The sequence below is a fragment of the Oryctolagus cuniculus genome, chromosome 3 (genome assembly GCF_964237555.1).
Source record: "Oryctolagus cuniculus chromosome 3, mOryCun1.1, whole genome shotgun sequence".
NCBI lineage: Eukaryota > Metazoa > Chordata > Mammalia > Lagomorpha > Leporidae > Oryctolagus > Oryctolagus cuniculus.
Window position 1 is genome coordinate 30,182,910 of NC_091434.1, and position 19,733 is coordinate 30,202,642.

Below are 19,733 nucleotides of genomic sequence, written 5' to 3' on the forward strand. Positions count from 1 at the left end.
AGTTAGTTTCTGGGCCTGCTCTGCTAACAAGGGCTTTAGAATTCCCTTGCGGGTTTGCTCATTGCCCTTCTGAAGGCCCTCTGTGGCAACTGCTCACAAGCAGCCATTAGCCATGAACGGTCATGTGAAAACATTCTTCCCAACTGTAGAGGTAAGAAAACCAAGAACCGTTGTCTAGCTGACTTGTATTAAGTTGTAAGGAAGTAGTCCAGGCCTTGGTTGAGTCTGGTAGATTTAGGGTTGGGTATTTTGTTTATATTTCTAGGAAGGCAAGCATTCATCTTGAAGACAACAGTAAATTCCAATCTGGAATGACGTTATTATGATGTAAGGTATTGTACAAAGTCTTAAGTCTTGAGAGATTTCTTCCACGTGTCTTTTGAACCTTGTGTATTTTGGAAGGAAGGTTAGAAAGGTAAGCATGCATATAAAGATTTAATTTTATTATAACTTTTAAAAATTATTTTCTTGTTGTTCTTGCTTTATTTTGGCTACTAATCTTCCTCCCAACACGCATAGCTAAAGAGAAATCACATTTTCAATGCTTTAGAGGACAGTTTATCTTCTTATTAAAAAAAAAAAACTAAGTAAATTTATCCTAGATGTATGAGTACTTCCAAAAATGTTGACACATCGTGGCATTTGCAAGAAAGTATTAAAAATTCAAAAAGACATTGACTCCTGACTGTTTTTTTTTCAACTAGGCAAAGCTTAAATCACAGCACCTACCGAATATTGACAAGACAGCCTGTCCCTTACAGAGAAATGTCACTGCCAGCTCTCAACAGTAGCCCAGGGGAAGGACCTATTGTTGAAATTTGAATTCAGAAGACAGGATGACTGGGCTACTCTTCAGGGCATAAAAAATTTCCAATTTAAAGAGGGTAGGGAACTATCACAGAAAGAGATATTGTAAGAGTTTCACATAAACTGTAAATAGTTTTAAATAAAAAAGACTATTATATTTTATTGCCATTATATTACAATCTCATAAATTATTTTCAGAATAATTTCCATTATTTATAATATTAATATTCTAAATTATCTCTATGAGTATCTAACTATTTTGATAATAAAATAGAATTTACACGAGTCATTTTACTAATCTTTGGGGATATAAATGCTTCCTAGTTAGTCTCCAAATTATAATTTAGAGACCATTAGAGTACTTACAGTGTGACTTAGTCAAAGCCAAATGTTAAATCTCAATTGTTGCAAAATGGAAATTATAAATACAGTTATATAAATCTTTTTTATCTTAACATTTGGTCAAATTTTTGGTAATTTTTATGACTTTCAAAACAAATGCTTCAATCTAGAGGATCACACTCTCAGCACTAGGACAAGTTAGAATCTTTAAACCCTAGAACTTAAACCTGACTTCTGCTGCTCTTCCCCCAGACTTTCCAGAGAGCCACAGATTTTTCTGTTAAAGTAGGTGACCTACTTCAATAGTGGTTTTGCTCAACCTATGTCTGTTCGGTCTGTTACTCGAAGCAGACTTTTGACAGGCATTAATAGAAGAATATGCATTCTTCACATATTTCCATATTGGAATAACTATGAGAGTTATATAACTATAGGTGAGCAAAACTAAAATACTGAAGCAGGATTATGTCATTTTTATTTTAATTTTTACTAGTTCTAGCTATTCTTCCATCATGCCAGAGAAGAACATTGTGGTTAATTTCTGTATATTCCTTGTATGGCTCTAGTTAGATTTTTACCATGATGGTTTACTTAAAGAGGTCTGCCACTGTCACTGTTTCTCTCTCTCTCCTCTCTCCATTTCTCCCTCTCCTTCTCATCTCTCTTTCCTGTTTAATCATTCTTTTAGAGAAACTAATATTTTTGCCCCTAAAATACAGTCATTCTAGAAAAGGGTAGGAAGAAAAAATTCAGAATATGCTGCAAGCAAGGATACCTCTCTCTTGTAAGTTAGTTTTGAATATGGAACATGTAAAATGAAAGGAAATACATCCCCCAAATACAGTTTTTAGCAAAATAATTTATAATCCAGAGGCATTCATTCTAATATCAACTAGAAATTTTTAAGCAATGGAATTCTGATTTTTTTTAACTTGACAATCTCTGATGCTTATTTCATTATCCAAAAACCTACATGCCAGCTCAAGGTGCTGCAGCATGGAGTTACTACAAATCCACCAGTCTGGATTCTTTGAAGACCCTAGAAGGCATCTAGGTATAAGCCTCGGCTGCAATAACATGTCATTCTTCCTCCATCTGAGGTTGTCTCAAAGAAAGGGTAGTAGACAGTGACACTGAAATAACTGCTTAACTTTGCAGGGGATGAAGCTGCAGTTTTGGGTTTGAGTCATTTCTCAGGATCACTTAAAATAAACTTGTGTCCTTGTATTACAAAAACATTGTTCTGCATCTCTCAAAATATTTTCCATTCCATACCATTCAATTTAATGAAAATTATTTATGTAACTTCTGCAATGTCAACAGGAATGATATATTCAAAGGAAAATATTACTACAACAGATATTCCTAAAGACAAAGTTCTCTGGCATAGTAGTTCTTCAAGATTCATCTGTCAACAACTTTATACTCTGACTGATTTACATTTGGGCCTAAAAACATTACAATCCATTCAGAATGGTTAATTAAACCTGCTGACATTGACCAAGAGTTTTTTCAAAATTATTTAGATCTAATATAAAGAATCAATATATTTAAATACACAATTAAATAGAAATAATAGTTTCTGTCAAAATGCACAATTTTACAAAGCTAAAAGAAAAGGATAGTAGGAGGAACCAATTTTCATATATAGGCTGTGCCACAAGGCACAGAAAAAACTATACCCGAAAACCCTGAGCTGAATAGACAGTTCTAGAGAATTTGGAAAGGACTCTAATGAAACAACATTAATGAGCTTAGCCATTACACTTATGCTAAGCACTTTTTAATGGTTTCTCAGGACCACTGTTGTAGCACAGTGGGTTAAGCCACCACTTACAATGCCAGGATACCCAAAAGGCACTGGTTCAAGTCCTGGGTGCTACAGTTCCAGTCTAGCTCCCTGCTAATACACCTGGGAAAGCAGTAGAAGATGGCCCAAGTGCTTGGGACCCTGCCACCCATGTGGGAGACCCAGATGAAGCTCCAGGCTCCTGGCTTTGGCCTGCTTCAGCCCCAGCCACTGTTGTCATTTGGGAGGGATGCAGCAGATGGAAGCTTTCTCTGTCTCTCCCTTTCTTTCTCTCTGTAACTCTGCCTTTCAGATTAATAAGTCTTTATAAAATGGTCTCCTGCTGGGAACTGGAAGAAAGTTATGAGCACAACATTGACTTTGATTCATGAAGACGAACATATAATGAGTTTTTTCAAATTCATACACTACAATCTCTTGACATTATTTTTTTTTTACTTTAAATTGTTAAGAAATTCTAGAAAATGGTGGAGAAAGTAACTTTTAAAGTCTGCTCTGTTGTCTGAAAACAATCTAAAATTGAAGGCTTTTCCCCAGAACCTTACTTGTCCTGTGAATGAGCAGCAAGCAGAAAGGGCTCCACAGGTCTCAACTTTGTAAACCAAAGTTAGTAATTTTCTCATATTATAGTATAATTAATATTTATGGATTCTAGCTCCAAGACTTGTCATTATCCTGCAGAAGAGATTTAAGTTATAGTTATCAAGGTTCTATAGCCTAAAGACAGAGTTCCCTCTCTTAGGGTCCTTTCATTTTGAGATAATGATGACTTTGGTACCAAGAAAAGAAAATACTTTGTCAATACAATACAAGGAATTCCCTTGCATAGTCTCATGTCATGCTAGCTCGACTGACAGTATTTTAAAGTTCACAGGGTATTTTAGTATTCCTCTTATTTAGCACTTACTATAACCCTAAGGAGATGGAAATAAATGGCGTAGAAAGAACTTAAACAAGTGACAGCAACTAGCAGATGACAAGAAAGAAAACAAAAAAATTCTGCTTTTTGCCTGGATTGTAGAGATTATGCCTTATTTTTCTCATACTCCCTTTTCTGTCATATTTGAGAGTGCTTCAAAAGGTTTGTGAGAAAATGGAATTAAGGGGCTGGTGTTGTGGCATACCGGGTAAAGGTGCTGCCTGCATTGCCGGCATCCCATTTGGGTGCCAGTTCGAGACCCAGCTGCTTCACTTCCAATCCAGCTCTCTGCTATGGCCTGGGAAAGCAGAAGAAGATGGCCCAAGTCCTTGGGCCCCTGAACCCATATGGGGAGACCTGGAGGAAGCTCCTGGCTCCTGGCTTCAGATCAATGTAGCTCAGGCCATTGCAGCCAATCAGGGAGTGAACTAGTGGATGAAAGACTCTCTGCCTCTCCTTCTCTCTCTGTGTAACTCTGACTTTCAAATAAATAAATAAATCTTAAAAATATGGAATTAAAAGATGACTCTATTTTGCTGCAAAATATTTTAAATCAATGCATGTTTACTCATAATATGCATTTTTATGAACTTTTGTAGCAGCCAGCATTCTTTTTTTTTTTTTTTTTTTTTTTGACAGCAGAGTTAGACAATGGGAGAGAGAGACAGAGAAAAGTCTTCCTTCCGTTGGTTCAGCCCGCAAATGGTCTCCACAGCTGGCGCGCTGCACCAATCTGAAGCCAGGAGCCAGGTACTTCCTCCTGGTCTCCCATGGAGGTGCAGGGTCCAAGCACTTGGGCCATCCTCCAATGCCTTCCCCGGGCCCTCAGCAGAGAGCTGGACTGGAAGAAGAGCAACCGGGACTAGAACTTGGTGCCCACATGGGATGCTGGCACTGCAGGCGGAGGATCAACCAAGTGAGCCACGGCGCCGGCCCCTATGTAACTCTTTCATTTCACTGAATAAATATTTAGTGAGAACCTATTATGTAGAGGACTTTGAAACAAGATAGATCTCGTCCCTGAGTTCATGGAACTTACCGTAAAGTAGGAAGGGCAAGACAGACATTATACAACACTACAAGGAGATTAATTAGAGAGATGATAGGTTTTGACTATAGAACAGAGCATATCAAATGCAGAGAGTCAAGTTAACATCAATTGCAATCATCAGCAAGAGATAACATATCTTGCACGCACAAGGGGAGTGATCTAGTCTGAGGGAAATGGGAAGATTTAAGAGCTATCCAGGACACAAAACCATAGTACTTAAAGATAGCCAGAATATGAAGCAAGGGAAAGGGAGATAAAAACATGATTCCTAGGCTTTGGTGTAGCAATATTAAGGTGCTAGTATTTGAATAGATGTAATAAGATTAAAAATGTAGTGTGAACATTCTGCTAAACACTCACACTGAGACCCTTACTGTTCCTAGAATGTGCTAGATCCACTTCTACATCAGCACCTTTACATGTATGGTTCTTGCTGCTTTCCCCACTTTTCCACACAGATCACTCCTTCACTTCCTTGGAGTTTCTATCCAAATATGACCTCTCATTCCTTTTCTAGCCACACTCAGAAATGCCCCTTCAACATCCTAAGCTTCTACCTTGTCTATTTTTCCTTTTTGTTTAGCACTTTTCTATATGTTTTTCTTCTATCATTTTTTACTTTACCTTTTCCATTAAAATTAAGTAAGTGTTTCAGGAAGTTTTGTTTATTTTTAGTCCTAGGACTTAGAATATAGCATGGTACATTGTAGGTGCACAATAAAACCTTGTTGAATAAATTATTAAGCAACTATAAAACTGAGTTTCTGAAATTGTCAATGAAATAGAAGATAAGTCTCCATGTATTTTTTAGATGTTGATGCTAATATTAGAATTAGGATTTCATAATTGGTACTTAATATCACCTATAGTAATTTAAAAGTTAGCTAAGCTGAATCTGTTTTAAAACTTTGAGAACTGATTTTAAAAATAACCTGTCAGATGTAACATATAGCAAAAATGTGATTAAATGCAACATAACATTGCATTAGTAATATATGTTTCAATAATATACTACTTGAATAACAGTTTTGCATTAATTATGTCCAAAATATTAAAGTTTAGAAGCTTCAAATTTCAACGCTGATGTAATAAAAAACTTTGCATAAGTGACACTATTAAGTAAAATGACCATTTTCATGTTATGAAACAAAAGGTAAAGCAAACAACAAAAAGAAGGCAATAAAATTATATACTTTACAGATAGTGACTAATTTTTCATTAAATACAAATTATAGACTCTGACTTTTGCTCAGTCATTGAAGGGCATTAGAAATTTTATGTGCAGTATATAGTAATGTGCAGACTTCTCTTTCTTATTCTATGAAAATGTGAGGTTTGAATTTGGAGATAAATATCTCTGATTTCCATCCTTTAGTTCACTGGGTCCATACAGAACTCAGAGAGAAAAGCTAGACTGCTTTATTTCTAGAATACATTAATTCACTTCATAGAGACTAGTCTATAGGATTAATCTAAATTTAAAAAAATAAAAGATGCTATGGCAACACCAAGTTAGGAGGTAATAAGCTTACAAATTCTACAAGGCTCTTTATGTAGAAGAATACTGCTCTTCCTTGAACAGGGGTGACTTGCTTTAAGATGCCACCATTCTCGAGGACCTGAAAATGGTTGACTGGAGCCATGAATGAAGCAAGACACATCATTCATAAGGCTGTAAATCAAAGACACAGACAGGGTTTTGTAGAGGTCACCATCTAACTAAGCACCCTACACCAACAGCTGGAAATGAAACCCTCTGTGAAGCAGCCTCATTTATAACTTTAAGTATATTACAAGAGTATATAACTAGTGCTTTTTATACTGCTCTTCATAAGGTTAATGGGGAATTAATGGGGAAAAAAAGAAGAAACTTGCCAAAACAGATAAAAGCATTCCACATAAATCAAAGTGCCTATAAAATGTCAGACTCATACTTTCAAACATTAGAAGCATCACTTCTCAAGTTGTTCCCATTTTTCATGCTATGTGTTTAGAAAAATTATTTTCCTACTTTTGTTTAATCCAAGCAGCTATGTTCTTAAAAATATAACATTATTAATCTAAAATTTAGATTTAATGTAGATTAGAGAGGTAACTACATTGAGATAGCTTCAAATTAACACATTGAATATGACAGTTTTAATGATGCTATGAGTTAAATAATCCACATTCACTATACATAGTGAATCCATGATTCCATATGTTCTTTCCAATAGAATGAATTTACACCTTAGCTGAAAAAATTAACTTCACTGCTTTTTGTAAAGCTCTTCATATCTTTGCTAGCTTATCTATTATTCCATTAGTTGTTGATTTGCCTTTCCAAACTGAACCACCGAATTGACCACCTCTGCTAACAGAAAATTGGACTTTAACAGAAGAGATAACAGCTGTAAGCATAAAACCTATGTATCCACAAGAGCAATAAATGTCCAAATAAGGGGGAAAATAATAAAGTCTTCAACTTGGGACGTTGATGAATTCCCAAGACAATTTTTTTTATTACAAGTTCCCCTCTCACTTACAATTCTTAGTGGTCAAACTGTAAAATAGCAATAATGAAGATTCAAAATAAAATCATTTCTGTGTGATGTAAACATACCAAATTTTTTCTACAATCGAGCCTCTGCACATTTAATTAGTTACATTTTTCAAATTTACTCCAATCTTTATTAACTAGAATTATATGAATACTTTTCTCATACCAAGAGAACACTTATCTCTTATGAAACTTGGCTCCTGCAGAAACTACAGCTATTGTTCTGTCCTTTTCAGTGATTCTGGGTTGGCCATTGATCATTCATATATCCTAGCATAATCAGTTTACAAAAGAAAACCATATGGATGCTTGATCAGATTACTGAAGGTCTATAGCATGTCATTCAGATAATTTCTAAAAAGGTCTAACGTAAATTTTTGTTCAGTTATTCTATAAAGAAGGAAATCTAAAACTCTCATCCAAATCTCCAGTTTAGGAGCTGGTGTTGTGGCACAGTGGGTTAAGCTGCTGCCTGAGATGCCAGCATCTCATGTGGACACCAGTTAAGGTCCTGGCTGCTCCACTTCTGATCCACCTCTTGCTAATGCGCCTGAGAAAGCAGCAGAGGACTGTCCACGTGCTTGGACTCTTTCACCCACAGGGAGACCTGGATGAAGCTCCTGGCTCCCAGCTTTGGCTGGCCCTATTCTGGCTACTGTGACCATTTCGGGAGTGGACCAGTGGATGGAAAATTCTCTCCCTTTCTGTCTCTTCTTCTCTCTATTACTCTGCCTTTCAAATAAATAAATAAACCTTAAAAAAATTTCAAGCTTAGCAACTGTAGAAAAAGAACATTTCCTGAATTTGAGAAAAACACCCTGTAAGATGACTTTTCAAAGGACAGGCCTAACTTTAGTTGAATTTGAATTATTTTTGCTTTAAGAAGTATCTTACTGCTCACATTTTTTGGTAATGTTTATCTATGAAAAGGCATTTTTGTGTGATTATATTATTATGGGATGCTATAGTTGTTCCAAAAAAGGCACACTGATCTCTCCCTTCCTACTCTGTTTTTCGCTTTTTCTTAATGTCCTGGGTTTTGGTGAATAGAATCATAATGAGACAGCAAAGAAACCAATTGTGAATTTTGGTGTCAACAATGAGTAGGAATAGAGAGACAGATATTCCCTGGCATGAAGGAGGGATACCAGCAATCAGCAACAGGAAGTATAAGAAAAAGAGGGGCAAAGAATATTAAGAATGAAAATAAAAGGCTTTATGATTTGGGAGGGGACATGAAGAAATTGTAGAAGATGTCATGGGAAATCCTTGGGGAAGAAGGGAGAAGGTAAAACTCAAATGAGCTCAAGGTCAGGATCTAAAATAGAAAATTTGTATCAGAAGTGTAACTTCATTCTCCTAAGGTAAAATTCACAAAGCAACAGAGTTATAATGATGTTAGGCAATCAACTAGAAGATTCTTCTATATGTTTAAATCCATTTTTGCCCAATAATAACCAGAAAGAATGTATAAGTCATGCAATTTTTCGCTGTACTGTATAGACTTGTTTCTTCTGATAACACCCACACTCTTGACAATGAATTATAAGCTGTGACTCTAACACCTTATTTTCATTTTAAGAACTGCTAGCTCGTATTATGAGGAAGACAACGTAATCCATGGGCTTTATTTCTGGCAGCATATATATGTTTGTGGAGTTCTTACCTGTCCCCCTTTGGGCTGATATTTGATGTTATCTGTCGATCCAATTTTGGACTTGACATTCTTCAGGTCTGGCAGTGGTTGGTTAATAAGCCGAAGCTGCTTGGGAGTAGCGGGAGATTTTGGAGGAGTACGTATGATGGCGACTTTCTTCTCACTGGGCACCAAGATAGCAGATTTGGGAGTTCCGGGTGTATGAGGGGTCCTGGGATAGCTGGGGGTTCCAGGAGTGCCTGGAGTACGTGAAGAATAACTTGGCGGAGTGCCAGGGGTGATGGCAGTTGATCCAGGGGTAGTGGGTGTTGAGGTGCCACTTTTTCCTGCCCTGCGTATTGGCTCTGACCCTGTATTAACAAACAAGACCACAATTGTTTTCACCTATCAGGAAGTTTTTCTCAAGTATTCCTCTTCCCAAAGATTGCTAATCCTCATAATACGCCCGATTTCTAAAGCATTTAGAAATACTTCTGAAGTATCAGAAAAGTGCTCAGAAACAGTGAGAGCCTCTTCTCCTTCAGTTCATAACCTGGTGACGATCTTTTGAACATGTGTTGCTATCAACTCTAGGACAAAACTTGATATTTCCTGCCTTATTCTCCATAATTCTCATTATGAATGTGTCAAAAACAATTTCTACTTCTACAATCATTTAAGCATATGGATTTGCCTTATTTGGAAGAAAAAGTCTATACTTAATGTTGTACACACACATGGACTCGCATTTATTGAGGAGTCTGCACACCATTCATTTCCCTATGTAGTGAATTGATTCTGAGATCCAAGCAAACATACTTGTACTATGCAGGATCGTGTTTTTAGATCATATAGTTTTGACCTGTGTAAAAGGTATTGAATTGTGCTCCAATATTCTTCCTCCAGCTTAGTGAGCACGAGTTGCAAACGTGTATGAAAGGTGTCAGATATATTTCTACTATATTATGTATTCCCTTTGTAAGGAAACTTAGTGCCTCATACTAAAAAATGTTGATTTTTCTCTTATATTCACAGTGTAGCTTGCACCTGATTATGCTTTCTCTGCTGCTTTTATCATTAGTTTGATGTCAAATCAATAATCCTTTACTGACAGGGTCTTCTGAAAGGCATTTATTTGTTCAAATTTAGCTCAGTGTCATTTTACTATTTAACTTCTTCCCCACTATTTTCCTATACTATGTTTCTTTCACATCATGCTTGGGATTGTGTTTTGCATGCCATTTCAAGTGCTTTTCTGAAAGAAAAAGTATATTAAATAAGAGAACAATACCAAGCAGGTTTCAAACAATTTTTGTGACTATCAATCGGCAACTAAACACACATACACATTAGTTAGGTGCAGCTTTTATCATTCCTAATTAAGAAATGAGCACAATGAGGCTCATTTACCTAGATGTTGCTAAATTATAAGTCAAATATTTATATTCTATGAATTTATATTTAAAGCACTCTAATTTATAATATGTTTTATAGGTAAGGTATGATTTTTATTCTGTTTTTCTGCTGAGTAGGATACCTTCAAAAAATCAATGAATTTTCTGAAATTTTATAGAGGATTAAGATATAACTCAATTTCAAAATCTTTGAGGTAAAAGGGATCTGATAGTTCATCTAACACAATTAATCATCAGAGTAGAAAGTTCTTCCTGAGGAGACATTTAATTTTTTGATGAAATATTTACAAAGAGTTTACTCAAGAAAGCTTCATAGATAATTGCCATCTAAGACAATATGAATTTATTCATTGGTTTAGGGCCAATCTCTTGGAGAAGCATAAAACAATTTTTACTTCCTCCTTTAGCCCAGGGTTTTCATGTAACAAGTGAATGTTTCCCTGTGTCCTTTTGGTCTTTTAACACAAGGACACAGTGTTGACAGACTCTTCAACTGATAATGTGAAATGGACTATGAGAAGACTAAAGTGATAAGTTAATGTGCATTCTGTGAGCTTTATGGCTTTCCACAAGTGATATTTCAAAACCAGGATGATGTAAAACCATATCTGATTTGGCTTTTCACAACTCACTTCCCCTGTTTGCTTATGGACTGTTTTTAAGGCAAGTTTCCATCTAGCATTAGGTCCTTCTGAAAAATCTCTCAGAAATCACATTTCCTTCTCAAATGTTAATTGTGTCTCAACCAGCTTTGAATAATTCAGATAATCTCCGAAGATGGATTTCCTCTGTATTTTTTGCCACCATACCTAGCTCTGGTAGTTTTCATGGGGGTTGAACATGAAGGTGCACAATGCAATGAATTGGATTCAGAATTTGCTGAGGTGTTTTTTTATACTATGGAGACTGAAATGAAGCAATACTTTAGATATGAATAATAACTTTTAAAAAATATTTATTTACTTTTATTTGAGAAGGGGTCCTCTCTCCAAATGCCCAAAAATGCCAGTATTGGGCCAGGATGAGACAGGGAGACTCAATGCAGTTCTCCCACATGGATGGCAGAGAAACAACTACTTGAGCCTTCACCACTCTCTCCTAGGGTGCGCAGTGTGCATATTAGCCAGAAGATGGAGTCAGGAACCAGAGCTGGGTATTGAACCTAGATATTCTGCTGTGAGTTGTGGGTATCCTAACTGATGCTATAACCACTAGGACAAACACTTGCCTAGTGAATAACAATATTTACTTTAAGAAACAATTTTTTCTTAAGTAAAATTCATTTACAGAAAATAGCTTTAAGTTTCTGAACCGTAAAAGAAGGCTTCATGTTATTTCTGAAGAATGAAGATAAATCTTAGCTATTAAGGCCTTCACACTGCTGTTCAATACACATGATCCATTTCTTATTATAATGAATTATGCTCTAGTTGTCAAGAAGATAACTCTGTATTTCCTATTTGTTCTGAAATTGAAGGGATTAAATCTAAAGTACTAAAATAATTTATAAAATATTTAGGAGTTACTTTATTGAACTGTGCTCTTATTTATCTTATCAAATTCGGAATGACAACTTTGTTCCCTTCTCTAGGGCTAAATGAGCTTCCTCCTTAGCATCATTTTCTTCAAATATTTCCAATAGCTATACAAAACAGCGGAATCTTCTGTGTGCAGTTAGGTAGGCAGAAAGAAGTAGGTAAATTGCATGCTCTTTGAATTGTTTTATGCTTTAGGGATTATTATGTAAAGATAGATTATCAGAGTATCAGTTAAGCTTATTCTCAAATAATACAATGCAATATACTTAAGAATATAAGTTAGAATGTCAAAAACATTGGCTCTGAACATTTTAAAAAGCATTCATACACAGATACACTATCAGGGCTTGAAATAGAGGATAATGGAGCAAGTGCTATTTTGCTTCCATAGCAACACATTCAAACATAAATCCAGTATTCCTCTGGGAGCTCTTGATGACTTTGTCCTGTCTCATCACCCTTAAGGTTATTGCTGATGTCCAATTCCAGTTCCTGATATTAGAAGTTAAAGTCTCTTCCCTAGAGATCACCAACTCTTAAATGATTTCCCTGCTAGTTCACTGTATAGTTTATTTTTTGCTATGGAAGAAAAAAGTAAGAGTAATTTCAAAGTGTTCCTCACATAGATTTCAAAGGATGCTTATTCTTCATAAAAGTAAATGGTGTTGGGCACAACTGTTCTAATAAACACATTCATGGTAGGCAAAAACACTGTTTAAGTGAAATGCATAATATTCACATTTTAAGTAGACAATTTATTATTAAATATTTTTAAATAAATGATGAGACCAACTATAAAATGATAGTCATAGCAATTTTTACCATTTTATAATAGTTTGTAAATGATAGAGATACTGTTTACCAAATGATTCTACAGAAGATTTGCTCAGGACTATTTATTTTAAATAAATGTAGAAAGGACTTTGAGAGCATAGGTTATGAAGTTTTCATTAGGCTGAAAACCAAATTCAACAATTTACCAGCTGTGTAGCTCTGGACAAATTACCCTCCCTTTAAGGTCAGTTTTCTCATCAGAACAAGTCGTTAAACCTATCTATCAGCATTGTTAATTAACTTGGGTGTAATCTAAAGAGTTTTGCATCTCCATGTACTCAATAAATGGTAGCTATTTTTGTTGTAATAAAAATACTTAGGAGATAACTTGAATCCATACTTCAATAAATAATTTTAATAGCAAACCAACATATAAGTGTGTAGTGATTGGAACTTTACATAAACTGCTGTAATTGCCAATCAGTTCATTATAAGCCATCAATCAAAGGAAATTGAAGCTATTGCACAGAATATGCTATGTTTACAGCTCATTTGAAATGCAAATTCCTAATGAATGAGTGGGATGCTAGGTTTTGATTACTGACTTTCCAATTAGACTATAGGACTTGACATTCTCCTAAGTTTTAAGCATATATAGTTGTATATTTTAAAGATACCTCTATTGGTTTTACCTATTAATTATTTTAGAATATTCTTTTTTGTTCTAAATTTGTAATAAAGGAGAAAATACAATCTTAGAAAAATTATATTATCTCCATCTTATTTAATAGACAATAAAGGTGATATGTTCTCGTTCCCCTACCACACTGTCTTGAAAAAGGCATTTTGAACCATCTCTAGTCTGAAATTCCTAATGATCAGGACAAATACAATCGATCAGAATGCATGTTTTATTTTAAAAGTGTAAAATACAAGGATATACTAGACTCTATTCCATTTTAAAAGATTTTTAAAAATGTATTAAAAAGAAAGCCAAACCAAAATGAACCTACTGGTGGTCCGTCGGGCTGAAGAGATAGAACTGTTGAGAGAGAAAGAATTCTCATCTCTGTCTCCTGACACACCTCGGCGAGGAGGGAGAATGGAGGATGGTCTTGGGAGAGAAGAGCGCTTTTCTGGGCTCCTGGTTACTCCATCCTGATCCAGGAAAACAAAGGCATTGGGTTATATGAATAATTATACAAAGTAATTACATTCCTCTGGCTATTAAACTAATCGCTAATAAACTAATAAATGTGCTAATAAACTAATTTTTAATATTCATATTTCACAGGTTTCTACTTCTTAACTTATGAAATATTAATATTTGCCTGGAAATTTTCTAAACATATTTTGTTTTGGAGTTCTGATAATTGTGAAGTTCCAGTTCTAAATGATAATATAAGCAACATAAATTTACTCAAGCAATCTTCAGTGAATTTTACTAAAAAATCCTCATCAGCACAATAATTTGTTAATCCGAAAGAACAGGCAATAAGGCATGGTATACATAACATTCATAACAATGACTGGTACCACATAGTATAGTTTGTTGTTAGGCGACAGAAGCTCCATTGATGATTTCATTCTCGCTACAAAATATTATGTGCATTTTACCGGTGAGAAAACAGTTCTAAAGAGTCGATGTAATCTTTTTAAGATCACTGAGTAGGTAGGTGGCAGAGCTGGTATTAATACCTGATTGGTCTGCTATTGAGCGTATGTTGTCCATTATATTATATAAATATAATGTGTTATTATTAGACTATATAATATTATCTATTACATACATCATGATATGTACACTGGAACATATTATGTTTTGTTAGTTTGTATTTGCAACTTTATAAGATAAATACATAACAAATTAAACAATAGTATATTTAGAGGAGGGGGTTTTCTATGCATTTATTTTACCTGGTAAGCTGTTTATCTAGCTAAACTTTATTTATTTTAATAGTCTATATTATTTATATGTCAAACACTTTAGAAGTTAAAGTGTTTACTTACATACATTTCTTGAATTGTGTCTGAAAACCTTCTCCCAATTTATATTCCTTTCTGCAACTTCTATTGCCCTGCTGTCTTACCTTGTTCCCTGATTCTGAGTGTGGCAAACACTCTGTGCAGACTGCTGAGGTGGGATGCATGCAAAAACTGTCAGAACATGCAGCCTTTTTAGTCCTACTAGGGCAGGCTGAGCTGCATCTTGGGGACTTTGCGCTACCCTGAAAAGCAGGAATCTTTGACAAGGTAGAAGTCTTGCCATGAAAGAAAACAAAAGCACAAAATAAACCAAACTATGAAGTAAAAGGCAAACAACAAAGAAATGTAAACACTCAAGAAATTAAATGTCTACCTTTAGCAACACTTGATAAATGGTTATTACCACTGATAACAGATGCATATTTTTGTGAGAACAAGAAATTTTCTTTAAACAGTCTTTGTTAGCTGGAGTTAGCAGTATTTATATAAAAATATCTGCTATTATACATAAAATATTTACATATATCTATATATATGTAAAACCAAAAATAATATTAAAGTATTTTATATTCATCAGCCCAGAATAGTTATCTACTACTTATTCTATGTTATTTCCAAATGGTGTGATTGTCATGTACTTTGTAATTAATAGAGAAAAAAATAGATGAAATGTATAATAAATGGTAGGTGAATGGGTAGCTGGGTGGGTGGAAGAAAGAACATTGCTTATGTATGGAGGGATTGATTTCTGAAACTCTGAGACTGAAGTAAGTGTGTATGGTTTGATTCAAGAATCTACAAGTTCATAAATTTTCTCAGAAAAGCAGAAGACATGACTGAAAGCAGAAATGCTATAATTAACCAGGTGAAGCGGGGCAAGAGACACCTTTTCTGGGTAGAAAAAATTTCCTAGTATTAAAAATCCCAGGATAGAGTTTTGACATAAAGTAGGACAAAAAGGGAGCACACCTCTTTGCTGTGGATTATTCTGAGTGAGTAAGGTCATTGAGGTAGCCCCCTTGCTTCTGAAGTGAATTTGCTCAGGAAAATAACACAGGTTCAAGATGTCCTTGTTCTCTCTGCAATAGGCTTGGGTTGTTCTGAGGATCCAATTACAGGAAGTTTGTGGAAGCAATTCCCATTGTACATTTATATCAGTTACAAAAATTCCTAATACATATTAGTTTCTATGAATTTACTTTGAATTAAATATTAAAGTCAGTCCTGGTTCTGTGCCTTCTGGAAGACAGGGAAAATAAGCTCCCTAATGATTCCTTATCTGAGGAGTCAGTGAGATTTGGTGTAATAGTCAGCCAACTCTTTGGGAAGAACAAACTATTTACAGGTGCTCTTGATGTAACTGAAATCACTAAACTATCAGAGATTGTAATAATGCAAGGCTCAACATTAATTCCACTGTTCAAGATGTGTTCCCAACAAAAACCATTGTTCTTTTTAAAATAAAATAGGCCTTTAAGATAGGAAGAATATTACAAAAGGCAATTAGCAAAAATTCTCTTGTTAGTTTAAAAGGTGGTGCATACTGAATATATTATGGGGTTTTTAATGATTTTTATATGGTTCTTTTATTTATTCAGAATATGGATAAAATATCTATATGAATTCTATGTTTAAGATTGCTACTTAACCCACAGGTCTTACAATGATGCTATATCTTTAGTCTGTTGGAATTGTTCCTCTAAGAAACATAGTTTTAAAGGTGTAAATATAACTCATACTTGTTCCCATTTTTAAAACTTTACAACAAGGTATATTTGAGGCCTAGTTATAGAAAACATTTATTTATTTATTTATTTATTTATTTATTTCTAGATGAGATTGATTTTTTAACATTTTATTTAAGGGATATAAACTTCATGCATTTCATATATACAAATTTAGGAGATATTATGAAGGAGAAAAGAGGATGATAAATAAGAGAAGGTCAGACTGAATGTTGATGGATTTATCTATCTTCTTTGGACTGACAAGATGGGCATTTGCAAGGCAAAACACTTAGTTTTGTGTCAGATAATGTATGCTGTTCTTTTCCCAAGTGTAAACAGTAAATGCTGATCCTACTGAATTTCTTCATGACTGAGGGGACTGAAAACTCCTTGAATGTTTATAAAAAGATGTTCACTTAAAAGTTCTTTTCCTAAACAGAAAAAAAAAATCTTCCACTTTTTTCCATATCTGCTTCTGAAAACTTCTACCTTTCCAATTGTATCAAAAATTATAACTAGCAACTACTGCTATTTGTTGAGGGAATATTATGTTCTAGACATTATGCTGCTTACTGTTTTATAAAATTATTCTAACATATGATACAGGAATCTCTACTCCCTTTGTTTTTGTACACTTAAGATATAGGCAGGAAAAGATCATATAGCTAATACATATTCAAGATTCAACAATGTCTGTTTCACAGCCCTACTCTTCACCATCACAGCTCAATAATTCTCCATTAGAAATAGAGGGTAAAGAGATACTACTCACAAAATATGTAAATATCTGGTAAAAAATATATACAACTGCAGGATGTATGGATAAGTAAGTAGAAGCTTTCTGGAAAGCAATTTGGCAAAATGTAGCAAAAAACTTGAACTATGAACATCCTCTTGAAACAGTAAGTCCATCAGTATGAAATTATCCTACAGAAATGCATTTGGATACATTCACAAACTTAACCACAAAAATCAGACTAACATTTTAATTATTGTCAGACTAACAACACAAATAGTTTGCATGTCAAGTAACAGAAAATTGATTATGTATATCATTGTCAATGAATAAAATGCAATGTTCTGTGGTCACTAAAATGCTATAAAAGGTATTTAATGGCATGGAAATATGCTTACTCTTTAATTAAATAATTAATATATAGTGTTTCTGTTTTTATTGTTAAATCTATAACAATCTGTTATAACAACCTGTGTAACAGAGATTTTACATCAAATTGGCAACTATAATTATTTTTAGAAAAAGGATAAAATTTATTTTTACTTCTTTTTGCTTGTCTATATTGTTTGATTTGGTCATATTCTCATTGTAAACAATGAAAATGTATTTTAAAATACAATCAATGTTAATGATAATAGTTTAACTGTCTTCTATTGCAAGCAAATAAATTGGGCTTCCCTAGTTTCAGCAAATCATTGTGCTGATGCATTTTTGTTTTGTTTTGTTTTGTTTTGTTTTACTAATAAAGGGAAGCCCAACTGAATCCTCACTACCATCACATGTCTGTCCAGAAGACACAAGTACATGCCTGGATGCCACCAAGAATTATTCTGGCTGAGTGAACAATTAAAAATGACATTTAAGAGAAAATAATTAAGATCTAAATGACATCTAAAGTTATGGAGACACTGCAAGTAATTACCAAAATGAACTTCAAATGAAGAACAATAAAAGCTTATTTTACTCACAGAGACTTTGTCCTTTGCCTGTTTAAATACACTGGGAGCCTGAGTTGATTCGCCACCTGCTGCTGTGGGAAAGACACAAACAACCCCAGATTTAGTTGCTAAAACCATATATATGTATTTTTTAATACCTTTTGGATATTCTGCTGTGTCAATAGGCCAATGCAAAGCAAAATTCCACTTATTTTGAGATGCAAATTAAGTAAGGGAAGAAACCTGAATAACAATGACATAGCATGTGGCTCCAACTATAGTGTGTGCTAACTAACATAACCCAGGGTCTACCAAGCAAAGGTAAGCACACCAAATAATTTTCTTCTGATTACCAAGGTACCTTTGAATCACTCTTACAAAAAGGTCAATTATTTAGAATGGAAGATACAGACTAGCAATGAGAATGCTGTAGAATTTCATGAAAAGTGAGCTGATTTGTTTCCAGGGTTTGTATGATATAGAAGAACATTCACAGAGATTTCCAAACCCTCTTCTTGCTCTAGAAGCCACTGGCATACGCACAGATATTTCTGTATTTTACATGCTAAACTGTCATGATCAGCAACCCTTTCCCTTGGCATCCCTGCATTTCACAATGCGAAAGACACATTTATTTGATGTGAGAATGTAGTACATTAGAAGAGAAGGGAAGAAAAAATAACTTGTCAAGGGCAGATAACACGAGAGGAATTTTAAGTTCAGTAAATATAGGACGTATTCTACACATGCACTTCCCATATGAAATTATTACCACATCTGTTACTGTTGTTTCTCTTTTTTCTGTTTGATATTCAGGTTTCAACGTGAAACTCCCATTTTCTCTAGTGAGCATATTTTTTTGCTGACTTACCTGCCTCATCTCATGATTAAAGACAATCCTTTGTATTTTGAAAAACACTTTGCATCTGGAAATTATGCTTAGAAAATACTCAAGCTTGTCTGTCACTTCCTTCTTCCATTTTATTTTTTCCTAAGGGATAAAACTTCAAAAAGAGGTACTTATCCGTATAAACCTCCTAAATGAGTTCCAAAAAGGTTTCTTTTGTCATCAGTGGCTCCACCAAAAATAATAACTCTCCACTATATGCTTTAGGCTATTTAGGATTAGTCACAGATTCTAGAACTGATTTTTTTTAAAGAAGCAGTGAAAACTATGTTTTCTAATTGCTTTTATAACATATCTCAAATTCCTGTGAAATACATACTTTGCTGCAAACCAATGATACCTATTTTTGTTTCACACTTTCTGGTAGTTATCTTAAAATTTAACTAAAATAAAGGAGGATCTTAATTAGCCCAAAGATCTTAAATTTCCTTAAAAAGATGAATTTAAAAGTTAATTTATTTTCAGCATTGGTAAATTGAATACTGATGATATGCAGACACTTTACTAAACTATTTCACATTTTCTCTGAAATTCTAAAATCCTGATAAAATCTTTCCTCCTTTCAGGTAGGATACAGAATTTTTATGTCCAAACCAAGAAATTCTGCC

At 34.4% G+C, this 19,733-nt stretch overlaps 1 protein-coding gene and 1 long non-coding RNA gene across 42 annotated transcripts in view; one reads left to right on the top strand and one right to left on the bottom strand.

The window, feature by feature from the left end:
- The window catches only part of MAP2 (microtubule associated protein 2), a 308,431-nt gene that overhangs the window by 9,711 nt on the left and 278,987 nt on the right, over window positions 1-19,733 (bottom strand). For 17 of the 41 annotated variants that reach the window (XM_008259081.4, XM_008259080.4, XM_051849205.2 and 14 more), the window contains 3 exons: window positions 18,249-18,310; window positions 13,845-13,989; window positions 9,135-9,475 (listed from right to left, as the gene is read on the bottom strand). In XM_008259081.4, coding sequence (XP_008257303.1) covers window positions 9,135-9,475; window positions 13,845-13,989; window positions 18,249-18,310 — 548 coding nt within the window. Of the gene's footprint in view, window positions 1-9,134; window positions 9,476-13,844; window positions 13,990-14,921; window positions 15,093-18,248; window positions 18,311-19,733 lie in introns of all 41 variants that reach the window. The other 24 variants (XM_051849209.2, XM_008259079.4, XM_008259076.4 and 21 more) reach the window with 3 other exon arrangements.
- On the top strand, window positions 277-18,249 carry LOC103348869 (uncharacterized). The gene is made up of 2 exons (XR_517136.4): window positions 277-415; window positions 18,029-18,249. It is a non-coding gene; the product is annotated as an uncharacterized lncRNA (long non-coding RNA).